This window comes from Rhinoraja longicauda, unplaced genomic scaffold (genome assembly GCF_053455715.1).
Source record: "Rhinoraja longicauda isolate Sanriku21f unplaced genomic scaffold, sRhiLon1.1 Scf000689, whole genome shotgun sequence".
NCBI classification, from domain to species: domain Eukaryota; kingdom Metazoa; phylum Chordata; class Chondrichthyes; order Rajiformes; family Arhynchobatidae; genus Rhinoraja; species Rhinoraja longicauda.
The window spans coordinates 25,019-49,449 of NW_027601905.1; the positions used below are offsets into that span (position 1 = coordinate 25,019).

General features: G+C 45.9%; 1 protein-coding gene across 1 annotated transcript; it reads left to right on the forward strand.

The window, feature by feature from the left end:
• Window positions 1-7,858: 7,858 nt before the first annotated feature.
• Window positions 7,859-22,184, forward strand: LOC144591206 (uncharacterized). Its single transcript, XM_078395495.1, has 10 exons — window positions 7,859-7,973; window positions 10,582-10,782; window positions 12,436-12,477; window positions 14,675-14,691; window positions 15,394-15,476; window positions 15,554-15,624; window positions 16,772-16,905; window positions 17,601-17,741; window positions 18,299-18,395; window positions 21,979-22,184. The coding sequence occupies exons 1-10, from the start codon at window positions 7,859-7,861 to the stop codon at window positions 22,047-22,049; spliced, it is 972 nt and encodes a 323-aa protein (XP_078251621.1). The 3' UTR covers window positions 22,050-22,184.
• Window positions 22,185-24,431: the final 2,247 nt, after the last annotated feature.

The following is a 24,431-nucleotide window of genomic DNA, read 5'->3' on the forward strand; positions in this document are numbered from 1 at the left end:
CTGTGCTCAGGAGCAGCTGCACCTTGGACCAAATGGTTCCAGTTCAGAGACTAGACTGGCATCCACCCACGATGTGGAGAATTGCCCAGGTTAGTCCTGTTCTCAAAAGGCTGGACCAATCCAATCAGCTATCCGCAGCCAAACAGTCCACTTTGATCATCAGCAAAGTGATGGAACCGAGAGATCGAGCGAATGGCATTTACTCCCCACAACCGAGGTACTGAGGCCCCGTGTAGCTTTACCATCCAGCTGTAGAAAACATCAGTTAGGCCACAGCTGGAGCACCATGCACTGGTTATGGTCACCACACTGTAGGAACGGCGAGATGGAGCAGGGAAGATTCACCAGGACGTTACCTGTGTCAGAGCGTTACAGATGTGAGGAGACTGGAAAGTCTGGCTTGTTTTCCCTGAGAGTGAACCTAATTGAGGTGAAACCCGAGACTTTGAATGTGTAGGAAACAATTACAGATGCTGGTTTAAATCGAAGGTAGACACAAAATACTGAAGCAACTCAACGGGACAGGCAGCATCTCTGGAGAGAAGGAATGGGTGACGTTTCGGGTTGAGACCCTTCTTCAGACATTGACTGTACCTTTGCCTCCACAGATGCAGCCTGGCCTCCTGAGTTCTCCAGCAGCTTGCCTTTGCTCATGGAGAGGTTGTTCAGAAAATCGAGCAATGTTGGTGCTTCACTGGGAGGAAAATATTGCAGATGCTGGAAATACAGAATTAACATTTTGGAAAAACACAGCAGGCCACACAGCATCAGGGGGAAAGACTGAGTTTACATTGGAGTAAATATTCATTGGAATGGAAAGAGGTAGAAACTTAACAAGTTTTTGATGATAGAGAATGGTGTGTGGATGCAGGAGAGAGTGAGAGACCCATGGAAGTGGAGGTAACTGAAATTAGTTTAAAGTATTTTTTTCCAAGCTGTATTTTCTGCAGCTATCTTTACAACACTGTTCAATGTTAGAAATTACATAAAAACAATAGCACTCTTCAGAAGCTGAACTGGTTTAACAAAACCAAGGGAGATCTCAGATTGTTGAAAACCAGGGGATTTGCATATCCTGTTTCAGTGTAACTCAGTTCTGAGACCAGATATGATGTTTTTCTCTCTATCACCTGAGCTGTGGTCATTTCCATCTCGTGATATGAGTATGGATGATAAAACTGGGATTTGTTGCCAAAACCTGATGCTGGGAGATGTGCAGGTGCAAAGTTTTGAGATATTGCTATGTGTTTCCTGGTGACCTCTGAGGACGTTTGATAAAGGGACAAGCATTTTGGTGAGAGTTTAGAGTCACACAGAGGTGAGAGTAGTGATGGCCAGCAGGTTCCATCCAAAGGAGCTTCACTGAAGAGTTGGGTTTTTACAACATTCCGGCAGCTTCATTTACTGAGACGATCCCACAATATAATAATGACAGTGTGTGCATTCTGAGCTCCACAGTCCTCTGAGGTAGAACATTCAGAAGATTCCCAACCCTCTAACCCAAGGAAATTTCCTTTCATCTAAATCTTTTTTTTAATCAACATAAACTTCGTTCTGAATAAAACAATAGTACAAGAAATCTGCATAAAGTCTTCCGATATTCTCAGAGACTATACATACATTCACTAGCATCGTATTCAGTAGTGTTCACAGAAATATCATTATAGCCGTACCTTTGCCACTCATGTGGCCCTTGAGATGATATCCCTGGGGTGGTCCCCACCACACCTGCCCCCCCTAATGTCCCGCAGTGGAAAGAACCGAGAAGGCTCCCCCCACAGAGCCTTGGCGTTGGCAATACAATACAATACAATACAATATATCTTTATTGTCATTGCACGGGGGTACAACGAGATTGGGAATGCGCCTCCCATACGATGCAATAATTTAATTAGCTAGTCAGTATTAATTTAAACAACCCAATGAAACAAATTGTAACAGTTTTAAAACAGAATAAAGTGCAAGTAGATCTGTGCTGGATCACTGTACGATGTGACTATCCGGCTCAGCAGGACCGGTTCATAGCAGCTGTGGCCCTGGGGATGAAGCTGTTCCTGAGTCTGGAGGTGCGGGCGTAGAAGGCCTTGTATCATCTGCCCAATGGTAGAAGTTCGAACAGACTGTTGCAGGGGTGTAAAGAATCTTTCTGGATGCTGGTGGCTTTTCTGAGGCATCGTGTATTGTAGATGCCCTCCAAGGCTGGTAGCTGTGTTCCGATGGTCCTCTGAGCTCTATGGACTACACACTGAAGAGCTTTCCTCTCTGCCTCCGTGCAGCTGAGGTACCACACAGGGATGCCATGTGTTAGGATGCTCTCTACGGTGCAGCGGTAAAATGTCGTCAGCAGCTGTTGGGGTAGACCAGACCAGGCTATGTTCAGCTAACTGGCACATTCCACAGCATCTGTGCCAGGCCCATCCTTCACAACACTGGTGACAGATAGGACCTCATCGCAGCAATTCAATATGATCACAGCTGATCTATTCTGGCCTCAGCTCCAGTTCTGTGCCTGATCCCCTCACTGAGCCATTATTTGACCGGGTCCATTACACTGAGTGTCTAGAATTCAGTGACAAATGTTGCCTGGTTGAGACACATGACTCTTTGGAGGTTTCATCCTCCCCTTCATTCTCTCTGTCTCTCAATCGCTAGTCTGCAGATGGATTTTTGGAATGAAAATAGAATCAATGAAAGAGAAATTATGGAAAATGGGCCTAAGCCTAATGGAAGTTAAAAGAAAAAGCAGGTGATCTCAGTGAGACCGCATTCAGAGCGGGACTGGGGTGGATATTGAGAGGTTGTTTCCTCAGTCTGAAGGGTCTAGAACTGGGGTGGCATCAATGTGATGTCAACTTTTAGGATTTTAGAGGAAAGAAATGTCCGCATGCAGAGGGTTGGGAATCTTCTGAATGTTGCACCTCAGAAGACTGTGGAGCTCAGAATGCACACACTGTCATTATTATATTGTGGGAGCATCCGGCTGTACACCAACTCCTTGGCACGTTACCCCTTAAAAACCTTTTCGGAGTGGTACCAGCCCGACTACATTAGCTTCCCTACCATCGCCTTCGATACCCCTAACGCGGATAGGGACGTCTGCCTTGTTAGGCAACAGAGGGGAGGTCACAATGTGGGGAACAGCTCATGCTAACAAGCCTTTAATGTCTCTGCTGGTCCATAGGCTATATGGGCAGGATAGACATATAATGGCCATGTATGGCAACACATGGCAGATTCAGTCCGACAACGGGTCCAACTTTGTGGGTAACAAAGTAGAACAGTGGGCAGTTGATAGTGGGGTGCGGTGGACTCTCCACATCCCATATTACCCGCAAGCAGCAGGGTTGGTGGAGCGTATGAATGGTCTACTGAAAGAGCAGATAGGTCCACTAACTCCCTCCCACACGCTCATGTTACAGCAAGCAGTAAACACCTTGAACAAACCACCTGTGGCAAGGGGGACTTGTGCCATCATGGGGAGGGAACGCTGCACTTACATACCGGGTGCAGGTGAAAACATTACGGACCTGGTGGCCCACATGCAACAACAGGTTAAGGCCTTGACTAAAGTTGGCAAACAGTTGCAAGATGAAGCAACGGAGAGCACACGGTGCCATTGGTGGTCTTGAGTGGTTCGGAAGTTGGGGCCATAATATTCTGTCATTATGTGCTTCCCTACTGCCGTGTGAGGAGTGCTAAGAGGGTGGAGGGGCAGTATTGAGCCTGAGGGCCCAATGTAACGGGATAGCCTGAGGGCCCAATGTAATGGGATTTTGGGTGTATGGGGTTAATGTGAGGTGGAATGATGTTTAAAACATCACTCTGCATTAAAAGAGACCAATAAATCATGGGGACACCTGCGAGGCCATAAAGGTAAGCTTTGCTTTCACACAGACATCCAAGACTAGCTCGGTGTCTGATAGAACACATAACTCATGCCATTATGGCACAGATAGTTAGTTTGACACATCATCACCTCACATTCTTAGAGATAAAATTATGATACTGAACTTTTGATTATTATTGTTTGTATACTCAGTAACATGTAGTTAGATGAGTGCTAATGTAGGCTGCTGACTCCAAAGGGGAAGTGTGGTGTAACAGAACATATCGGCTAAAATAGAGTTGTCAGCTAACTTAGCAACACAGCATTCCAAACTGTTCAAAAACAAGTAGAAGATGTTTTCAAACATGTTCCCCAACAATTCTGGTTATGCCTGTGTAGGTAACAACTGCAGATGCTGGTTTAAATCGAAGATGGACACAAAATACTGGATTTACTCAGCGGCACAGGCAGCATCTCTGGAGAGAAGGAATGGGTGACGTTTTGGGTCGAGACCCTTCTTCAGACTGTCTGGGTTTGCTGAGCAAAACACTGCAAAAGCTGGGCGGACCACCTACGCCTCCTACTGCTACTGGTGCAGAAACATTGCACACAACGGGATTATGATTGGCTCACCAGAGGGGATATGGCACAGTCTGAATGGACAAGAAACGCCATTAAAGACCATATTGGGTGCCCTTCCAGGAAAAGAGAGAACCCCAGCTTGGACCATGTCACGGGCGGTGCCAGGTGATCAACAACAGGATACGATCCGGCGGCATGCTCTGCTGTGTGCTTGGGGTTTACCAGTGCGTACGCAGTTATGTGAGTCTATGTGCCCTATTTGGTAGTGCAGTAAAATACCTTGATATTCACACTGTTGTCTGAATCTGGTGACTTATCGAACACAACAGATGGAGGAATCAAGGATGGCAAGGAATTGTTCGTTGTACAGAGGAAAACACAAGGCATGTCACAAATGGAACATAAATCTTTATGTGAGAAAAGCTAAGGTGAGATACAGTCTTGGAATTGATAGCTCGCCAGTAAGTTAAAGCGGAGATATGTATAACATTTGTGATTGGGGGAGTGGGAGAGGGGAGGAGAGAGAGAGAAAGGGCTGAGCGGAATGAGATGTAGTTTGAGAGAGATACCAGGAGGGACAGCAGTTGCCGTGAACAGGACACGGTGAGAGGAAAAGTGTCTTGAACCACAGTCACTCAGAGTGCGGGTCTCTGAGGTTTCAAGGAACAGACTGTGACTGTCATCTTTGCTATGTGTTGTTTCTTTGTATTGGATGCAACTTATATCATAAATCTTCTCCATGTAACCTGTAGACCTGTACCCAGGGTGATAGTTATAGTCACAGATAAGTCTCCTGAATTAGGTTACATTGGGTGTAATGTTGCACTTGGAGCGTACTGCAGGATAATGGGATTGTGCTGTTTGATGGAAGAATGGGAAAAACAGAACATTTCACAATAGACAATAGACAATAGGTGCAGGAGTAGGCCATTCAGCCCTTCGAGCCAGCACCGCCATTCAATGCGATCATGGCTGATCACTCTCAATCAGTACCCCGTTCCTGCCTTCCCCCTCACTCCGCTATCCTTAAGAGCTCTATCCAGCTCTCTCTTGAAAGCATCCAACGAACTGGCCTCCACTGCCTTCTGAGGCAGAGAATTCCACACCTTCACCACCCTCTGACTGAAAAAGTTCTTCCTCATCTCCGTTCTAAATGGCCTACCCCTTATTCTTAAACTGTGGCCCCTTGTTCTGGACTCCCCCAACATTGGGAACATGTTATCTGCCTCTAATATGTCCAATCCCCTAATTATCTTATATGTTTCAATAAGATCCCCCCTCATCCTTCTAAATTCCAGTGTGTACAAGCCCAATCGCTCCAGCCTTTCAACATACGACAGTCCCGCCATTCCGGGAATTAACCTAGTGAACCTACGCTGCACGCCCTCCATAGCAAGAATATCCTTCCTCAAATTTGGAGACCAAAACTGCACACAGTACTCCAGGTGCGGTCTCACCAGGGCCCGGTACAACTGTAGAAGGACCTCTTTGCTCCTATACTCAACTCCTCTTGTTACGAAGGCCAACATTCCATTGGCTTTCTTCACTGCCTGCTGTACCTGCATGCTTCCTTTCATTGACTGATGCACTAGGACACCCAGATCTCGTTGAGAAGCCAGTAATTGTTGGTGTGTGGAGAGGTCCAGGTGTACAAAGTTAATCCACAGACAGAATAAGGAATTATGAAGTCAAATAGAACAATGTCTGTTATTGTGATGGGGTTTGGTGGGAAAAAAACAAGGAAGTATCGCTGATATTCCACAGTGATTCAGTGAGACCACATTTGAAGTTTAGTGGATCATTTTGGTCTCCGTACCTAAGGCAGGAAATATTTGCCTTGGGCTCATTGCTGCATTGATTCACCATTTGGATACTTGGAATAAAGTGTCCAGCGAAGAGAGCAAAGTACATTGGACTAAACTTACTGGAATTTAGGAAGGTTTTATTGAGGATTTGGAGAGGGACTGAAGGCTGGATAATCAGAGGCTGTTTCCTCAGTCTTGGACAGTCTAGAAATGATGTGAAGTCAACATGCTGTCAGTGATGAGGATTTGGAAGAAGAGACATTTCCTTGTAAAGAAGGATGGGAATCTTTGATTATTCAACCTTAGAGAAATGTGTACACTGAGAATGCACAGACTGGCATTATTATATTGTGGAAGCACCTCAGTAAATGAAGCTGTCAGAATGTGGTAACAAACAACTCTTCAGCGAACCTATTTTAGATGTAACTTGCTGGTCATCATTGGTCTGACCTCTGCGTAACTCTTAAGTTCTCATCAAAGTGCTTGTCCATTTATCCAATGTCCTTAGAGGTTACCAAGAAAGACGTATTGTTATCATAAAACAAGGTCAAAATGAACACAGCTCAGGTATAAGAAAGAAAAATATATACCTGGTCTCCCAGCAACAGGTTTTGGCAGCAAATCCCAGTTTTATCATCCATGCTCGTATCACTAAATGGAAATGGCCACAGCTCAGATGTTGGAGAGAAAAGCAAACACCTGATCTCAGCAGTGAGTTACACCAAAACATGATATGTAAACCCCCTGGTCTACAACAATCTGAGATCTATCTTTGTTTGATTAAACCAGCTCACCTTCTGAAGAGTGCTGCTGGTCCATAACATTTTGACAATGGAACAGTGTTGTAAAGATAGCGTAAGCAAATGCAGCTTGAAAAAATTTACATTAAACTAACTTTAGTCACCTCCACTTCCGTGGGTCACTCTCTCTCTCTCCCAACCTCCACCCAACATTCTCTAATATTAAAAACTTGTTCAGTCCCTAACAATTTCCAGTTCCAATGAAGATTTACCTTTAATGTAAACCCCGTCTTTCCTGCTGGTGATTTTGTGTGGTTTGCTGTGAATTAACCAAATTTTAATTCTGCATTTCCAGTGTCTGTGATTTCACCACTAGTGACATTCAGAGGCCAAACACAGGACCAGTTCCCTTCACCTTCTGACCGGCATCTTCACCCTTCCAATCAACAATTTATTTGTGTGTTCCACTGTTGTAGAGGTACAAGGTTAGATCTTGTAACCTCGACCCTGTCTTCACCGAGAATCAGTCTAATCTGTGAACAAATATCACAGCCTGAAAACTGTATCGACAAATCCAGTCCAGCCAATGAGCAGACAATCAGGCTGCCCCCAATCATCAGGGGTTGTCCACAGTGCGGGCAAGTGTCACTTCCCCTCCAATAATCGACTTGCCCACGTTCAGTGTTGGTTTCACCAAGATCACTCGGCTCTGAACCACGTCACAGCCTTGGTCCAAACACGGAGCAAAGAGCTGCATTCCGGAGGTGAGGCCAGAGTGAGGCTCCTTGAAAACAAGGCAGCATTTGACTGAGTGCAGCATCGAGGAGACCTGGTCATTCTGAGACAAGGATCGTCAAGGAGAGAATACGTCAATGGTTGGATTCATTCCCCACACAAAGTACGGGATGGCTGTGATTCAACATCCCAGCCCTAGGACATCACTGCAGGAGTTTCTTCGGGCAGTGACCCAGACACAACCATCATCAGCTGATTCATCAAAGACCTTCCTTCCATCAGAAGGTGAGAAGTGGGGATGTTCCCTGATGATTGCACAATGTTCAGTTCCATTCACAACTCTTCACAAAATGAAGCAGTTCATCCAGCAAAAACATTCCGGCGTGGGATAATTGACCTGAAAATCTACTTCACCAGCCACATTGAGTTCTTAGATAATTGGCAAATGGATCAGAGGTGACAGGAGAAATCAGATTTGTTCAGGACGATATAATTATCAGAAACTCACGGACTGAAAGGCTGGTGGAAGCAGAGTCAACAATAACTTTCAAAGGATTTGGGTAAATGTGTGAAGGAACAATTTCCAGTGGTTTGGGGAAAGAGCAGGAGAATTGGATCACACGATCACAGATAGGATGGGCAAATGGCCTCCTTCTGTGCAGTATCATTGTTTCATTCTATGATTCTACCAGGGGTTGGCGATGAAGCTGAAAGTACAATGGGTCCAAGAGACCACGTTCTCTGCCTTTAGAGTGTGACGTGATTGGGGAACAAGAGAAAATACAGAGAGAGAAAGGGCCATTTGTCCCATCACCCACACCAGAGTGAATATAACTGTGAATGCGGTGGTCTGTGTAAATAATCAGTTGTTTATGGAATATTCGTCTGAATATTACATGTGAGATGTTGCATTGTGGGAAGATTAACATGTGCAGGACCTACATGGTGAATGGTAGGGCTCTAGGGAGTGTTGTAGAGCAGACGGATTTAGGAGTGCAGTTGCATGGTTCCTTGAAGTGGAGTCGCAGCTAGATAGCACAGTCAAAAAGGCTTTTGGAAGATGAGCCTTCATCAGGCAGAGTAATGAGTATAGAAGTTGGGAGGTCATGTTGCAGTTGTATAAGATGTTGGTGAGGCTGCATTTAGAGCATTGTGTTCAGTTCTGGGCACCATGTTATAGGAAAGATGTTGACAACCTGGAAAGGATAGAGAAGATTTACGAGGATGTTGCGTGGACTAGAGGGTGTGAGCTATAGGGAGAGGTTGAATAGGCTGGGACTCTATTCACTGGGACGTAGGAGGATGAGGGTGATCTAATAGAGGTGTATAAAATCACGAGAGGAATAGAACGGGTAGTGCACACTATCTCTTGCCCAGATTAGGTGAATCGATGACCAGAGGACATAGGTTTAAGGTGAAGGGGAAAAGATTCACACCATACTGCTCTTTTGGAAATAATACAAACTTTTTTCTTCTGATCTTTTTGTTTCAACGATGGGCCTGGTTGGACCAGACTTTCTTGGTTTATGTTTCTTAAATGGCTCTCTGTCTGTAATGAAGTGTGGGTTAATTCTTTCACTGTTAACCACTGCTTCGCTCCTGTCTTACGTGTGAACGTATTCTCCCAATCACCTGACCGACCAAAGCTGACCCAGCTGTACAAGATCAGGGGGAATTTTAACATAAAATGTCCTTACATTAGAATCACTTTACCCGATTGGCCCATTAAGCACAACATTAATAATTAACACTCTGAGGAATGCCCTTTAGTTGATTTAACTCTGAATTCTCTTTAACTTTATGGCATTTGTTATCAGAGGAGACTGCACCACTGCCCCCTCCCCCGAGCCAATCTTAAGCCCCACTTGTCTGCAACGTTTCTGCGCTACCAGCGGCAGCTGGTTCACCCAACTATTGCTGTTGTTTTCCTCAGCTCACCCAGACGTTATGAGACATTGTTTGGGAACATCTACTCATACATTGTTGTGTTTCGTTCACCAACGTAGCCTTTCTCATGCACTCATCGCAGGTGCGAGGAGATAAACTTGTTTTCGCAGACCCTGGAACATATGGCTGCTAATTTTGCTAATAGCTCCATTTCACATTTTAGCTGAAATTGTCAGTTTAACCCTTACACTACACTGACAGGGACGACCGATTCCTTGGGTCAGGAGGAGACTCAGCAAGACCTTGAGAGGTGTGGCATAGTCAAAGGGCACTGTGATGAAAAGTGGTTTTATTATCCTTCCTTAAGATCCTGTTACCGGGTTTTTCAGTGACAAAAGGACATGGTCAGATGCTGAGAGGAAAGCTCTTCAGCGGGTAGTCCACAGAGCTCAGAGGACTATCGGAACACAGCTACCAGCCTTGGAGGGCATCTACAACACACGATGCCTCAGAAAAGCCACCAGCATCCACAAAGACTCTTCACACCCCTGCAACAGTCTGTTCGAAACTTCTACCATCGGGCAGACGATACAAGGCCTTCTACGCCCGCACCTCCAGACTCAGGAACAGCTTCATCCCCAGGGCCATAGCTGCTATGAACCGGTCCTGCTGAGCCGGATGGTCACATCGCACAGCGAACCGGTACAGATCTACTGCACTTTATTTTGTTTTAAAACTGTTCTAATATGTTTCATTGGGTTGTTTAAATTAATACTGACTAGCTAATTAATTTATTACATCATATGGGAGGCGCATTCCCAATCTCGTTGTACCCCTGTACAATGACAATAAAGATATATTGTACTGTATTGTATTGAGGTAAGTCCCTGAAACCAGTGGTTGCTCTGGGAGGCCTGGGGAACATTGCCCTCTGCTGGTTCATTCCCATGAACTCACAGCACAGCCTGTCGTTGAATTCCCTGCGATGAGTCCCTGTTTTCCAAAGTGCGCTTCACTGCAGCCGTGGGCTCCGGTTTCTATCGCTCGGACCAGTGGGTGAAATATTGGGATTTGGGGGAAGCTCCACATCCAGGAGTTAACACAGAGCTGGGGTTGACACCAGAGAGATTCGAGAACAAGAACTCTGATTCAAATGGACAAAGTTGCCCATTTCCAATATCAATTCTGATTATTTATTTGGAGGCATGTGAGAGGATGAAACATAAAATATTTCAATTAAATATTTTGATATTAAACTATTTTAAAGATGTTCTGCAATCACCAACCACATTACGGACATTTGGCTGCTGTGACCTCGAGCGATCACAACACATTCATCACCAACGTGATTGGTGCAGTGAGCAAAGGGAACACATTCGCTTGGAGTGGCCTAGGAGCAGTGAACTGTCACAAAACAGAGCGGCAGTGAGGATCCAACAGGCTGAGGCTTGTTCTCCACAAGAGAGAAGATTGAGGGGGGACCAGCCAGGGGCCGATCTCACTGTGAAGGATTTGTAGGGGGATGTCGAGAGGATGTTTCCTCGAGTGTGAAACCAGATTTCCTGGTCATAAATGTAAAATAGCCACTGATAAATCAAAGAGAGAAGAGAGAAAATCCTATTTACTTGGATGTTTTGGGCAGGTGGAGCTCAGCAACATAACATCGAGGCAGAGAGCACAGATGTACTTAAGGGAGAGGTAGATGGAGAAAGGAACAGACGGATGTGTTGATGGGGTCGGATGAAGGAAGGGGGGAGCCTGCTAAGGAGTAGCAACAGTAGCACGGATCCATGGGCCGAGTGGTCTCTTTCTGTGCTCCACGTGCAAGGGAACACTAAGTCAACAACCACTGGGTGTAACGCTACAGATGTGGGAATGTGCACTGGTGTAAAATCCCCAGATTTAGGCATGACATCGGTTGCAGAAGATCCAGCTCCAGAGATTCCAGACTTTGCTCCCGTTGTGTGTGGTCCATGGAATGGGGAGGGCTGGGTTTATCTGACGACACAGACGTGTTGTCCAGCCCACACAGGGAGTTCCAGCCCAGGGAGAGCCCACACACTTCAGTCTGGGACAGTCCAAACCCCCATGAATAGAGCCTCAGCATTACATCTCTGTTTTTGTATTCCAGTCCTCTTGATATAAATGCCAGCATTGAATTTGCCTTCCTTACTACCATTTCGACTTGCAAATTAACTTTTTGGGACTCCTGCACCTGCACCTCCAATTTCTGGATTTCTGGATTCTCTCACCAATTAGAAAATAATCTAAGCCTTTATTCTTATTACCAAAATGCATGACACTGCACTTTGCTATACTGAGTTTTATCTGCCACTTCTCTGCCCACACTCCTAACCTGTCCAAGTCCTTCTGCAGAGTCCTTGCTTCCTCTACACTCCTTGCCCCTCCACATATCTTAGCATCATCTGCAACGTCCTGGTGAATCTTCTCTGTTCCCTCTCATCTTTTCTACAGTGTGGTGACCGTAACCAGTGCACGGTGCTCCAGCTGTGGCCTAACTGATGTTTTCTACCGTGGACGGTAAAGCTACACGGGGCCTCAGTACCTCGGTTGTGGGGAGTAAATGCCATTTGCTCGCTCTCTCGGTTCCATCACTTTGCTGATGATCAAAGTGTACAGGGAGTAAAGAAGGGGGAGAGAATGATGTGCTTTCAAGTACCTCAAAGCCTCATCCTTAATAATGGACTGGAAAATCTTACCAACCGGCCTATATTCCTTTCTTTTTCCTGGCTCCACTCTTAAACAGTGGAGTTACATTTGTGACTTTCCAGTCCTCTGGAACCATTCCTGACTGGTGATTTTTGAAAAATCACTAATAATGCCTCCAAAATCTCTACAGCGACCACTTTCACAGCCATGGGGTGTAGTCCATCTGGTCCAGGTGACATATCCACCTTCAGACCTTTCAGTTTCCAAAGCACCTTCTCCTTAGTAATAGAAGCACTCACTTCTGCCCCCTGACTCTTTTGAATTTCTGGTATGTTGTTGGTATCTTCCACTGTGAAGACTAGCGCAAAAGATTTATTCAGTTTATCCATTGTTTTTATGTTCCCTATTGCTATTTGGACAGCGTCATTTTCCAGCAGTTCAATTTCCACTCTTGTCTCTCTTTCATTCTTTCTGTATCTTTTAAAAACTTTTGAAATCCTCTTTTTATATTATTGGCTAGCTTCCCTTCACATTTCATCTTTCATCCCCTTATTGATTTTTTTCGTTGCTTTCTGGTGGTTTTTAAAAGCTCCCTAATCCCCTAGTATCCCACTAATCTTTGCCGTATTATATGCCTTGTATTTTGCTTTTATGCTGTCTCTGACTTCCTTTGTCAGCCACAGTTGCCTCATTCTTCCCTTAGTATGGTTCTTTCTCTTAGGGATGAAAAGATCCCATGTCTTCCGAATTACTCCCAGAAACTCCTGCCATTGCTGCACTAACGTCATTCCTGCTAGGGTCACCTTCCAATCAACTTTAGCCAGCTCCACCCTCATGTCTGTGTATCGCCTTCCTCAACAATAATACCAATACATTCAACTTCACCTTCTGCCTCTCAAACTGCAGGTTGAATTACATCACATTATGATCACTGCCTCCCAGGGCTTCCTTCACCTTAAGCTCCCTAATCAAATCTGGTTCATTCCAAAATACCAAATCCAGAATTGCCTTTCCCTCCTGGGCTCGACCACGAGCGGCTCTAAAAAAAACAATTCATTGGCATTCAACAAATTAATTCTCTTGGGATCCAGTACCAACCTGATTTTCCCAGTCCACCTGCATATTAAAATCCCCATGACCACCGATACATCCCTTTTCCATCTCTTGATTCTTGATAGAATGCAACATGTACCCGGCATTCTGGCTACTATTGAAGGCCTGTATATAACTCCCATCAGGGTCTATTTACCCTTGCATTTCTTAACTCTACCCATAAGAATTCTACATCTTCTGATCCTATGTTGGTTCTTGTGAAGGATTGGGTTTCATTCCTCACCAGCAGAGCCGTCCCACCTCCAGCCCACCTGCCTGTCTTTTTGATAGGATGTCTATCCTATGATGTTCAGCTTCCAGTTCTGATCCTGTTTTCACCACAACTCTGTGATGCCCACAACGTTGTACCGGCCAAATTCTAACAGTGCTGCAGTCTCACGCAGTTTGTTTCCTATACTGCGGGCATTCAAATACAGCGGCTTCAGTTCTGTAGTCACCGGCCTTTTTCTCAATTTAGTCCCCATGTTGCCTGATGCTAGAATCTTATACCTTTCTAAATTTGTTCTCCTATTTCTTATTTTGGAGACTTGTAACCTCCTTACCTTTAACTTCATCCATATTTTCCAATCTATTGAACCCGCGCCCACTATTTAGATTGAAACATAATAATATAGAAAATAGGTGCAGGAGCAGGACATTTGGCCCTTCGAGCCAGCACCGCCATTCAATATGATCATGGCTGATCATCCAAATTCAGCACTCCATTCCTACTGTTTTCCCATATCCCTTGATTCAGTTAGTTTAAATCCCTAACTACAGCCCAAGTTGTGGGATTCCCCAGAAACCTGGTCCCAGTAGGGTTCAGCTGGAATTCATTGCATTGTATCAGCCCCTGCATTCCCCAATTCTGATGCCAATGACCTACGAATTCAAACCCACTTATCCAACACCAGTCTTTGATCCAGTCTTTGCTTTTAACTCTCTAATCTTATTGACACTATGCCAATTTGCTCAGATGAGACATCCTGAGCCTGGGCACCAGGCTGGCAACACAGCCGTCAGGACTCTCGATCCTTGTGATAGAGAATTATGTCTGTGCTATCCTCAATTACAACTATGTGTCTCTTCTCCTCCCCCTCTTGAACGACTCCCTGATCCATGGTGCCATAGTTAGGCTGCTCATCATTGCTGCAGCCCCCACTCGCGTCTGCACTGGAAGCAAGTATCTCCGACCTGTTAGACAAGCTCAAGGGTTAAGGCTCCTCCAACACTGTCTCTTGAATCCCCATACCTGCCTCACTCACAGTCACATCCTCAACAACCTGATCACGGCCTGAATTGGAAGTTGTTAATCTAATGGGTGTGACTTCCTCAAGAAACAGACGGCATCCAGGTAAATCTCCCCTTCCCTGATGTGTCACAGCGATTAAAGCTCAGATTTCGTCATCAATTCTGAGCTGAGTTCGTCGATCAACCAACACTTGCTGCAGATGTGGTCACCAGGAACCACATTGGGATCCACCAGCACCATGCAGCTGCAGCACATCACGTGATCCTGCATCCTTACTTTACTTATTCCCACTGACTCCTTTATAAAATTTCACGCTTGATACGAACTCACATGCTAGCTCTGCATTCCCTTCTTCAGCCGGTCTCGCCGAGCATCTTCAGCCAAGGTGCTCGGTTCTGTACTTGGCTTCAACATGGCTTCCCTTCCAACACGACCGCTCCCAACAGCTTGTTTCGCTAAATATTGCCTTCCTTTTACTGGCTGCTGCCTCTCTTCCTCAGCCATTCAAATGCCCGCTTCTTTAAATAACCTGCCTATTCAATCAAAAAACCTGCTCTCTCTTTATTCTCCCGCCAATCTTTCAAAATTAATTTCTCTGCTTTCAAAATGGTTGCTCATGCACTCTGTGGTTTTGGAAGATTAAAAACAAATTCTCAGTACTGTACCAGTGCCTGCTGAACTGGTTTTCTGTATATCAGTGGCTTCCTGTTCATCTTGTGCTCATCTGTCAGTCAGTGATTGGTCCGCAGGAGTTTTATGTAGATTGCTGCACCCAATTGCGTTTGATTCCAATGGTTCCAAAAGCCTCCAAGATGCCAGAACTACAGGTATATAAGATGCGGCAGCATTGGAAACCTCATCCACACAGAGAGCTGGGAGAGAGACAGGTGGGAACAGCAGCAGGATATGCCCACCTTCACTCTGAAACTTGACACTAATGATGAATCGTTTTCTTGTGTTTCAGGTTCGAGGAAGGAAACATGATGCTGGTGTGGGTTTTGGTGCTGACCGCACTGCTTGCCAGTGATGTGACAGGTAAGGTCCATTGATTCCAGGAGCTTTAGAAATATATTGGTGTGAGGAATGAATGCACTGTGTTGGGACTGTGGATCATGGGAATTTGTGGACATTGGGAGTGGTCGGGATGTGGTAGGAAATGTCTCTTGTCTGGGATACTCATCTCACAGCTGCTGAGTTGGAAGGTGAGTTGGAGACTCTCCTCCACATCAGGAGACAGAGATTTCTCTACGGTGACGCTTCACGGAAAAAAACAGAGTTGCAGGAAGAGGGATATGTGACTCTCTGTCAGGAACCCAGGGGATGCAGAGGAGAAGGTTCTGCAGGCACTGGTCCAATGCAACGGGTGCAGTGTACTTGCCCGCTGTGAGGGTGAGGATGGAGGCTTGAGGGAGGATGGCCAGAGTGCTGGCAATGGTACAGAGGAGAGAGACAGAGAATGATTGTATTTACAGTGGTCAATGGAAATTTAATTCAAATTCTCTGTGACGTGTTTGTGTGTGATCAGTAGCAGATCACAAAGGAAGAAAACTAATTTCATTCATGAAACAAAGCCCTGGGGTTATTGTGGAGCAGAGAGACCCCAGGGTACAATTACACTATTAGTACACAGTTCCCTGAAAGTGGTGATGTAGGTGGACAAGTTGGTGAAGAATGTGTTTGGCACTCTTGCCCACATCAGCTGAGCCTTTGATTAAAAGAGTTAGGATACATGTTACAGTTGTAGAAGATGTTGCTGAGACTGCACCTGGAAATTGTGTGCTGTTCTGATTGCCCAGCTATAGGAGGATGTGAGAGAGGGTCCAGTAAATATTCACAAGGATGGTATCAGAACTGGCTGAGAGTTATAAGATAGGTTGGGTCTATTGCCGTTGGACTGAAGTTGGCTTCAGGGTGAGTATTTAGAGGTTTATAAAATCACGTGAGGAGTGTAAAACCAGAGGGCATAGGTTTAGGGTGCAAGTGGAAAGATTTAAAGGGGATAGAGCAAGTGTTTCCAATGAAGATGCCAGAGGAAGCAGTACAGACAGGTAGAATTGAATAGACATTTACACAGGGCCATAGATAGGAATGAATGAGAGGACATGTGCCAAAAACAGACAATCGGTCTCACTCAGGACGACACTTCAGTTGGTTTAAAATTCTGAATCTCTTCAATTTACAGGAGCAAACAATTCATTGGAAGAGGAGACCCGTGTTCTATCCCAAGGACGCTGTGTGAAAGGCTGGTATAAATATCCTAGACTAAACAACTGTTACCGCTATTTTCCTCGGGCAAGGACATGGGCAAGTGCTGAGGTAAGTCCCTGAAACCAGTGGTTGCTCTGGGAGGTCTGGGGAACATTGCTCTCTGCTGGTTCATTCCCATGAACTCACAGCACAGCCTGTCGTTGAATTGCCTGCGATGAGTCCATGTGTTCCACGGGTGCGCTTCACTGCAGCCGTGGGCTCCGGTTTCTATCGCTCGGACCAGTGGGTGAAATATTGAGATTTGGGGGAAGCTCCACATTCCCCAATACGGTCACGGTGGCGCAGCGGCAGAGTTGCTGCCACACAGTGAATGCAGCGTCGGAGACCCGGGTTCCATCCCGACTACAGGTGCTGTCTGGACGGAGTTTGTACGTTCTCCTCGTGACCAGCGTGGGTTTTCACCCAGATCTTCGGTTTCTTCCCACACTCCAAAGACGTACAAAGGTTAATTGGCTTGGTAAATGTAAAAATTGTCCCTAGTGGATATAGGATAGTGTTAATGTGTGGGGATCGCTGGTTAGCGCCGACCCGATGGGCCGAAGGGCCTGTTTCCTCGCTGTATCTCTATACTACACTAAACTAAATCCAGGAGTTAACGCAGAGCTGGGGTTCTTGATTAAAGAACGAGAACTCTGTGTCTCGGGGATAAAGTTACCCATTGCCAATGTCTCTTTTGACGATTTATTTGAGGGATCTTGAGACACACTAATTCTCAACAAATAAACTATTTTGTTTGTTTAAAGGTGTTTTGCAAACGTCAACCACATTCTGGACATCTGGCAACTGTGACCTCGCTCATACACAACAATTTCATTCTGGAAGTGATTCGCGCATCTTGCAAACCGAAGAGACATGTTTGGATTGGCCTAAACAACAAAGCTAAGGTACAGTTAATGATGACACGTTAGCTTACAGGTCGTCGCCACACTGGCCAGACCTGCATTTGTTGTCCTTCCCTGGTCATCCACTGCCCTTTTCAGAGGGCAGGTTAAAGTCAACACTTTGATGGATCTCTGGTGTCACATCGTTGTTCAGAGATAGAGTTACACATGACGCCCGGAGCACTCACTGGAAACCCGCTCGGTCACAGGGAGAAGGTGCAAACTCACACGGATAAAACTGGACGTCTCTGTCTTTGTCTGAGCGATCCTACATTATATTTGTGTTCAATTACCATCTTTTACTCATTTTCTGAGTTACCAATATTCCTCTTCTCTGACCTTTACTCTCAGATCCTGTCAGTTTCATCCCAAGGATCCTGTTACTTCCATGAGATTCCCCCACCCTGCCAGTCCATAGTTTAAACTCCCATCCACTGCCCTACTTGTCCCGGCTGCTCGTATTCTGCTCTCACTCCGGCTCAGGTACAGCTCCTCCCTGTATTGTTCATGGCAGCTGACTCAGCATTCCAACACCAATGACCATTCATTTACACCCCCAGGGAGGGTCTTTCACATGGATCGATGGATCATCTTCGAAATATCGACGCTGTGATGCTGATGAAGGAAATAGAAGACGACGTTGTTGGCTCATTCGTCGTAAGTGTAACAGTGACAGAAATGGTGTTTTGTTGGAAGTTAATTTGAGACAGTTTTGAACAGGAGGTGACCTCCACAGACCTGCTGTTACACAGAGGGAGGGAACCAACCCCATGGGTCCTGTGCTCTGCAGAACTGGACTGACTGCCCAGCAGTGAGAGGAGGATGTATGGGATGTAATGCAGGAGTCAGGGGAACAGACACCGAGTGTAACTGTGCAGGAGGAATGTACAAGGGGGCAACACTGGAGTTAGAGGAAGGTACAGTGTGGCATGACACATTCTGGATTTAGTGTTGTCCAATGAACCAGATTTGATAAAGAGAACTCGAGGTAAAGGAGCTGCTTGGAGGTAGTGATCATAATATGATTCGTTTTAATCTTCAATTTGAGGGGGAAGAGGTTAAATCAGAAGTGTCAGTGTTGCAGTTGAACAAAGGGGACTATGAAGGCATGAGAGAGGAGCTGGCCAAGGTAGACTGGAAAGGGATCCTAGCAGGAATGACGGTGGAACAGCAATGGCATGAATTTCTGGGCATAATCCGGAAGATGCAGGATCATTTCATTCCAAAGCGGAAGAAAGATTCTAAGGGGAGTAGGAAGCAACCGTGGCTGACAAGGGAAGTTAGGGATGGAATAAAACTAAAAGAAAAGATATATAACACAGCAAAGAGTAGCAGGAAGTCAGAGGATTAGGAAACATTCAAAGGACAACAGAAGGTAACAAAACGGGGAATACAGGCTGAAAAGATGAATCAGAGGGGAAGCTGGCCAAGAATATAAAAGGACGGTAAAAGCTTCTTTAGGTGTGTTAAGAGAAAAAGATTAGCAAAGACAAATGTAGGTCCCTTGAAGGCAGACGAGGGTGAAATTATTATGCATAACAAGGAAATGGCAGAGGAGTTGAACAGGTACTTCGGATCTGTCTTCACTAAGGAAGACACAAACAATCTCCCAGATGTACTAGAGGACAGAGGATCTAGGGGGATAGAGGAAAGAAATTTGCATTAGGCGAGAAATAGTATTGGGTAGACTGATGGGACTGAAGGTTGATAAATCCCCAGGGCCTGATGGTCTGCATCCCAGGGTACTCAGGGAGGTGGCTCTAGAAATAGTGGACGCATTGGTGATCATTTTCCAATGTTCAATAGATTCAGGATCAGTTCCTGTGGATTGGAGGATAGCTAATGTTATCCCACTTTTTAAGAAAGAGAGAGAAAACGAGGAATTACAGACCAGTTAGCCTGACATCAGTGGTGGGGAAGATGCTGGAGTCAATTACTAAAGAGTTTATAACAGTGCATTTGGATAGCAGTAAAAGGATAAGTCCAAGTTAGCATGGATTTATGAAAGGGAAATCATGCTTTACTAATCTTCTGGGATATTTTGAGGTGGTGACAAGTAAAATGGATGAAGGGGAGCCAATGGATGTAGTGTTTCTAGACTTTCAGAAACCATTTGATGAGGTCCCACACGGGAGATTGGTGAGCAAAATTAGAGCACATGGTGTTGGGGGTAGAGTGTTGACATGGATAGGGAATTGGTTGGCAGACAGGAAGCAAAGAGTAGGAGTAAACGGGTCCTTTTCAGAATGGCAGGCAGTGGTGAGTGGTGTGCCGCAAGGCTCAGTGTTGGGGCCGCAACTATTTACCATATGTATTGATTTGGATGAAGGAATTAGAAATAACATTAACAAGTTTGCAGATGACACAAAGCTGGGTGGCAGTGGGAACTGCAAAGAGGATGTTAGGAGGTTGCAGAGTGACCTGGACAGGTTGAGTGAGTGGGCAGATGCATGGCAGATGCAGTATAATGTAGATAAATGTGAGGTTTTCCACTTTGGCGGCAAAAAAAAAGGAGGCAGATTATTATCTCAATGGTGTCGGGTTAGGTAAGGGGGAAGTGCAGCGAGATCTGGGTGTCCTTGTTCACCAGTCACTGAAAGTTGGCGTGCAGGTACTGCAGGCCGTGAAGAAAGCTAATGGCATGTTGGCCTTCACAACGAGAGGATTTCAGTATAGGAGTAAAGATGTTCTTCTGCAGTTGTATAGGGCCCTGGTAAGACCACATCTGGAGTATTGGGTACAGTTTTAGTCTCCTAATTTGAGGAAGGACATCCTTGCAATTGAGGTAGTGGGCGTAGGTTCATGAGATTGATCCCTGGGATGGCGGGACTGTCATATGAGGAAAGATTGAAAAGACTAGGCTTGTATTCACTGGAGTTTAGAAGGATGAGAGGGGATCTTATAGAGACATATAAAATTATAAAAGGACTGGACAAGCTAGATGCAGGAAAAATGTTCCCAATGTTTGGGGAGTCCAGAACCAGGGGCCACAGTCTTAGAATAAAGGGGAGGCCATTTAAAACTGAGGTGAGAAGGAACTTTTTCACCCAGAGAGTTGTGAATTTGTGGAATTCTCTGCCACAGAGAGCAGTGGAGGCGAAATCACTGGATGAATTTAAGAGAGAGTTAGATAGAGCTCTGGGGCTAGTGGAATCAAGGGATATTGGGAGAAGGCAGGCACGTGTTACTGATTGTGGATGATCAGCCATGATCACAATGAATGGTGGTGCTGACTCGAAGGGCCAAATGGCCTCCTCCTGCACCTATTTTCTATGTTTCTATAAAGAAAGAACTACTCAGCCATTTGACTGTTCAATAAACATTAGAGAGGCTGTGGAGCAGAGAAGTCATGGAGCTCACTGTTCCATTCGTGCACAGCAGGTGGAGCTCAGGAGCACGTCATCGGGGCAGAGAGCACAGATGTACCTAAGGGAGAGGTAGATGGAGAAAGGAATAGACGGATGTGTTGATGGGGTCGGATGAAGGGAGGGGGGAGGCTGGTGAGGAGCAGCAACAGTAGCACGGATCCATGGGCCGAGTGGTCTGTTTCTGTGCTCTACGTGCATGGGAACACCCTAACTCTACAAACACTGGGTGTAACGCTACAGATATGGGAATGTGCACTGGTGTAAAATCCCCAGATTTAGACATGACATCGGTTGCACAAGTTCCAGCTCCAGAGATTCCAGACTCTGCACCCGTTGCGTGAGGTCAATGGAATGGGGAGGGCTGGGTTTATCTGACGGCACAGACGTGTTGTCCAGCCCACACAGGGAGTTCCAGCCCAGGGAGAGCCCACACACTTCAGGCTGGGACAGTCCAAACCCCCGTAAATATTGGGGGCTTCAGGTTTCAGCAACACACACTCTGACTGCACCTGGCACCTCCACAGAAGTGACTCCCTTTATTTACAAGGAAAACTCACCGATCAAGAGTCAGGGAACATTAATGGCTCACAGACTCTGACTCAAATAGATGGTACTTTTAGACCAGGTAGAAAACAGGAAATGCTGGAAACACTCAGCAGGTCAGGCAGCACCTGTGGAGAGAGGCACAGAGATAACATTTAAAATTATGAACCTTCTATTTCTTCTCGAGATATCATTTCCCTCAACACCTGTTTGTTTCATCTGACAGATCGAGTATTTCCAGCATTTAATTATTTATTTAAGACATTCCGCATCTGCAGCAATTTTCTTGTGGACTAACAGGAAAATGTTTTCTCCTTTCCTGCTTCTAGGGAATGGATCTTGGAGGTCGATAAGGTGTGGCCACAGACGTCCTTTTGTTTGTACTTACCGATTGCACTGAGTTTAGAAGACTCCAGAATGGTCCACTCATCCTTTCCAGCAGTGGATCCAGTGCTTTGATTTCTTTGTAGCCGCTCTCACTGTCTGTGGTGACTGTACTCACTTAGCTTCTCAGCCAATAATAAAGAGAACTGCATCATGAGCTGTGTGTTTGGTGCTGTGTGAGTCCAGTTTCTCGCAGCCTTCCTGTCCCACTGTTACTTCCTCCCCACCTCTGCACGCAGTGCTGCGCTGAGGAGAAGGCGGCACACACTTGAACTCTTGTCCTTCGGCCGCACCTGGTGTGTCGGGTCCCGGACACCGCACCTGGGAGAGAAATAAAGGCTGTGGAGAGGATACATGGGGAGTTAGTGGAATAGTTGCAGGGAGAGAGCTTTCACAGTCCTGTGGGTGGGCTGCAGAAGATGAACTGGGCCCAGAAATTCCTCAGCACATCTGTATGAAAACCTCTGCTGTCTGTTTATAAATCAGCTCAACCTGGTGTCGGGCAAATTCCCCATGATTGTGGCAGTCTTGGCAGGTGTCGGGACAAGATGTGAAGGAAGTCAAGCCTTGCCCAACTCTCCAGTCAATGCCCTGATGCAGAGTGAGAGAGATGGTGGGAGTAACTCAACATTACTTCACTCTCACCCACTTGGTTTATTCACTCCTCTCACTCTTGCTTCCTATTTCATTACATTTTATACCTACGTTAAAAACAAGTGGGTGGCCGGAGAGAAGGTATGATCACTCAAGGATAAAGCAGGAACTTTATGTTTGGAATCAGAGGATGTGCACAAGATATTAAGCGAGTAATTTGCATCTGAATTCACCAAGGAGAAGGACATAGTGGGATTAGTGTGATGTGTACAAACATCCTCGGGCAGTTAGAGATCAAGATGGAAGTGGTGCTGGGTCTCTTGAAGACCATTGAGGTGGATAAATCCCCAGGGTCCTGATGAGTTCCATATCAAGTTATTGAGAGTTCATAAGTTCATAAGTGATAGGAGCAGAATTAGGCAATTTGGCCCAAGTCTGCTCCACCTTTCAATTATGGCTGATACATCTTTCCCTCTTTACCCCATTCTCCTGCCTTCTCCCCATAACCTCTGACACCTGTATTAACCAAGAATCTATGAATCGTTGCCTTAAAAAATATCCATTGACAGCATCCACAGCTTTCTGTGGCAAAGAATTCCACAGATTCAACACCCTCTGACTAAATAAATCTCCTTCCTAAAGGATCATCCTTACATTCTGAGGCTATGACTTCTGGTCCGATACTCTCCCATTAGTGGAAATACCCTCTTCACATCCACTCGATCCAGGCCTTTCATTATTCAGTAAGTTTAATTGAGGTCCACCACATCCTTCTAAACTCCAGCAAGTACACGCCCAGTGCCGTCAAACACTCATGTTTTAACCCAGTAATTCCTGGGATCATTCTCGTAAACCTCCTCTGGATCCTCTCCAGTGTCAGCACATCCTTCCTCAGATATGGGGTCCAAAATTGCCAATTTCTCCAAATGTTCTGTCCAGTGCCTTATAGAGCCTCACCCAGCCACCGGTTAGTCATTGTGCCCAGGGGGTGCCTCCCGCAGCCGACCCTGAAGCATTCATAGTGATTTGAGCACATGGGGTGGAGGGTGGAAGACATCGGTTTCGCTTACCGGCTTTTTGTTTCCTTGTGTCAGTTCCCGCCGTCTCTTCACTATCCCCTCCAGCCGTTGGGGGCGAGCACAGCAGGGCTTGGTGGCTTGTCTGTTGGGGAGGGGTTTCCCAGCTCCATGGTGAGTGAGCCTGGTCTGCTGTGGCACCATGGTCTGCTGTGCCTCACCACCTCACCCACTCTGCCCTATGTGGCAAGTTGCAAACTGTGAAACCAGAGGGAGGAAAGATGCTAATTGAGCAGTGAAAGCAGCAAATTGTGTAGCAAAGTGTGTTGTGAAAGTAGCAAATTGTGTAGTGAAAGTAGTAAATAGGAATTGTGAACCCAAAGGAAGGAAAATAGGGGGGGGGGGGAGGGAGATAGAGGTGGGAGTCCAGGTGCTCCACAAACGGGGGGAGGGGAGGGGAAAGGGGGGTTGTGGGGGTGAAGGTGGAGGGGTGTGGTGAGATCAGTTAGAGGTTAACTAAAATTGTTGAATTCAATGTTCATGCCATTGGTTTGTAAACTATCCAAGTGGAACATATGGTGTTGTTCCTCCAATTTGCGTGCAGCCTCACTCTGGCAGTGGAGGTGGCCCAGATGAGAATGGTCAGTATGATAATGGGATGGGGAGTTTAAATAGTTAGTAACTGGGAGATCCAGTAGGCTTTGACGTACCGAGCGCAAGTGTTCAGCGAAACGGTTGCCAAGTCTACGCTTGGTCTCGCTGATGTACATGAGGCCACATCAGGAACA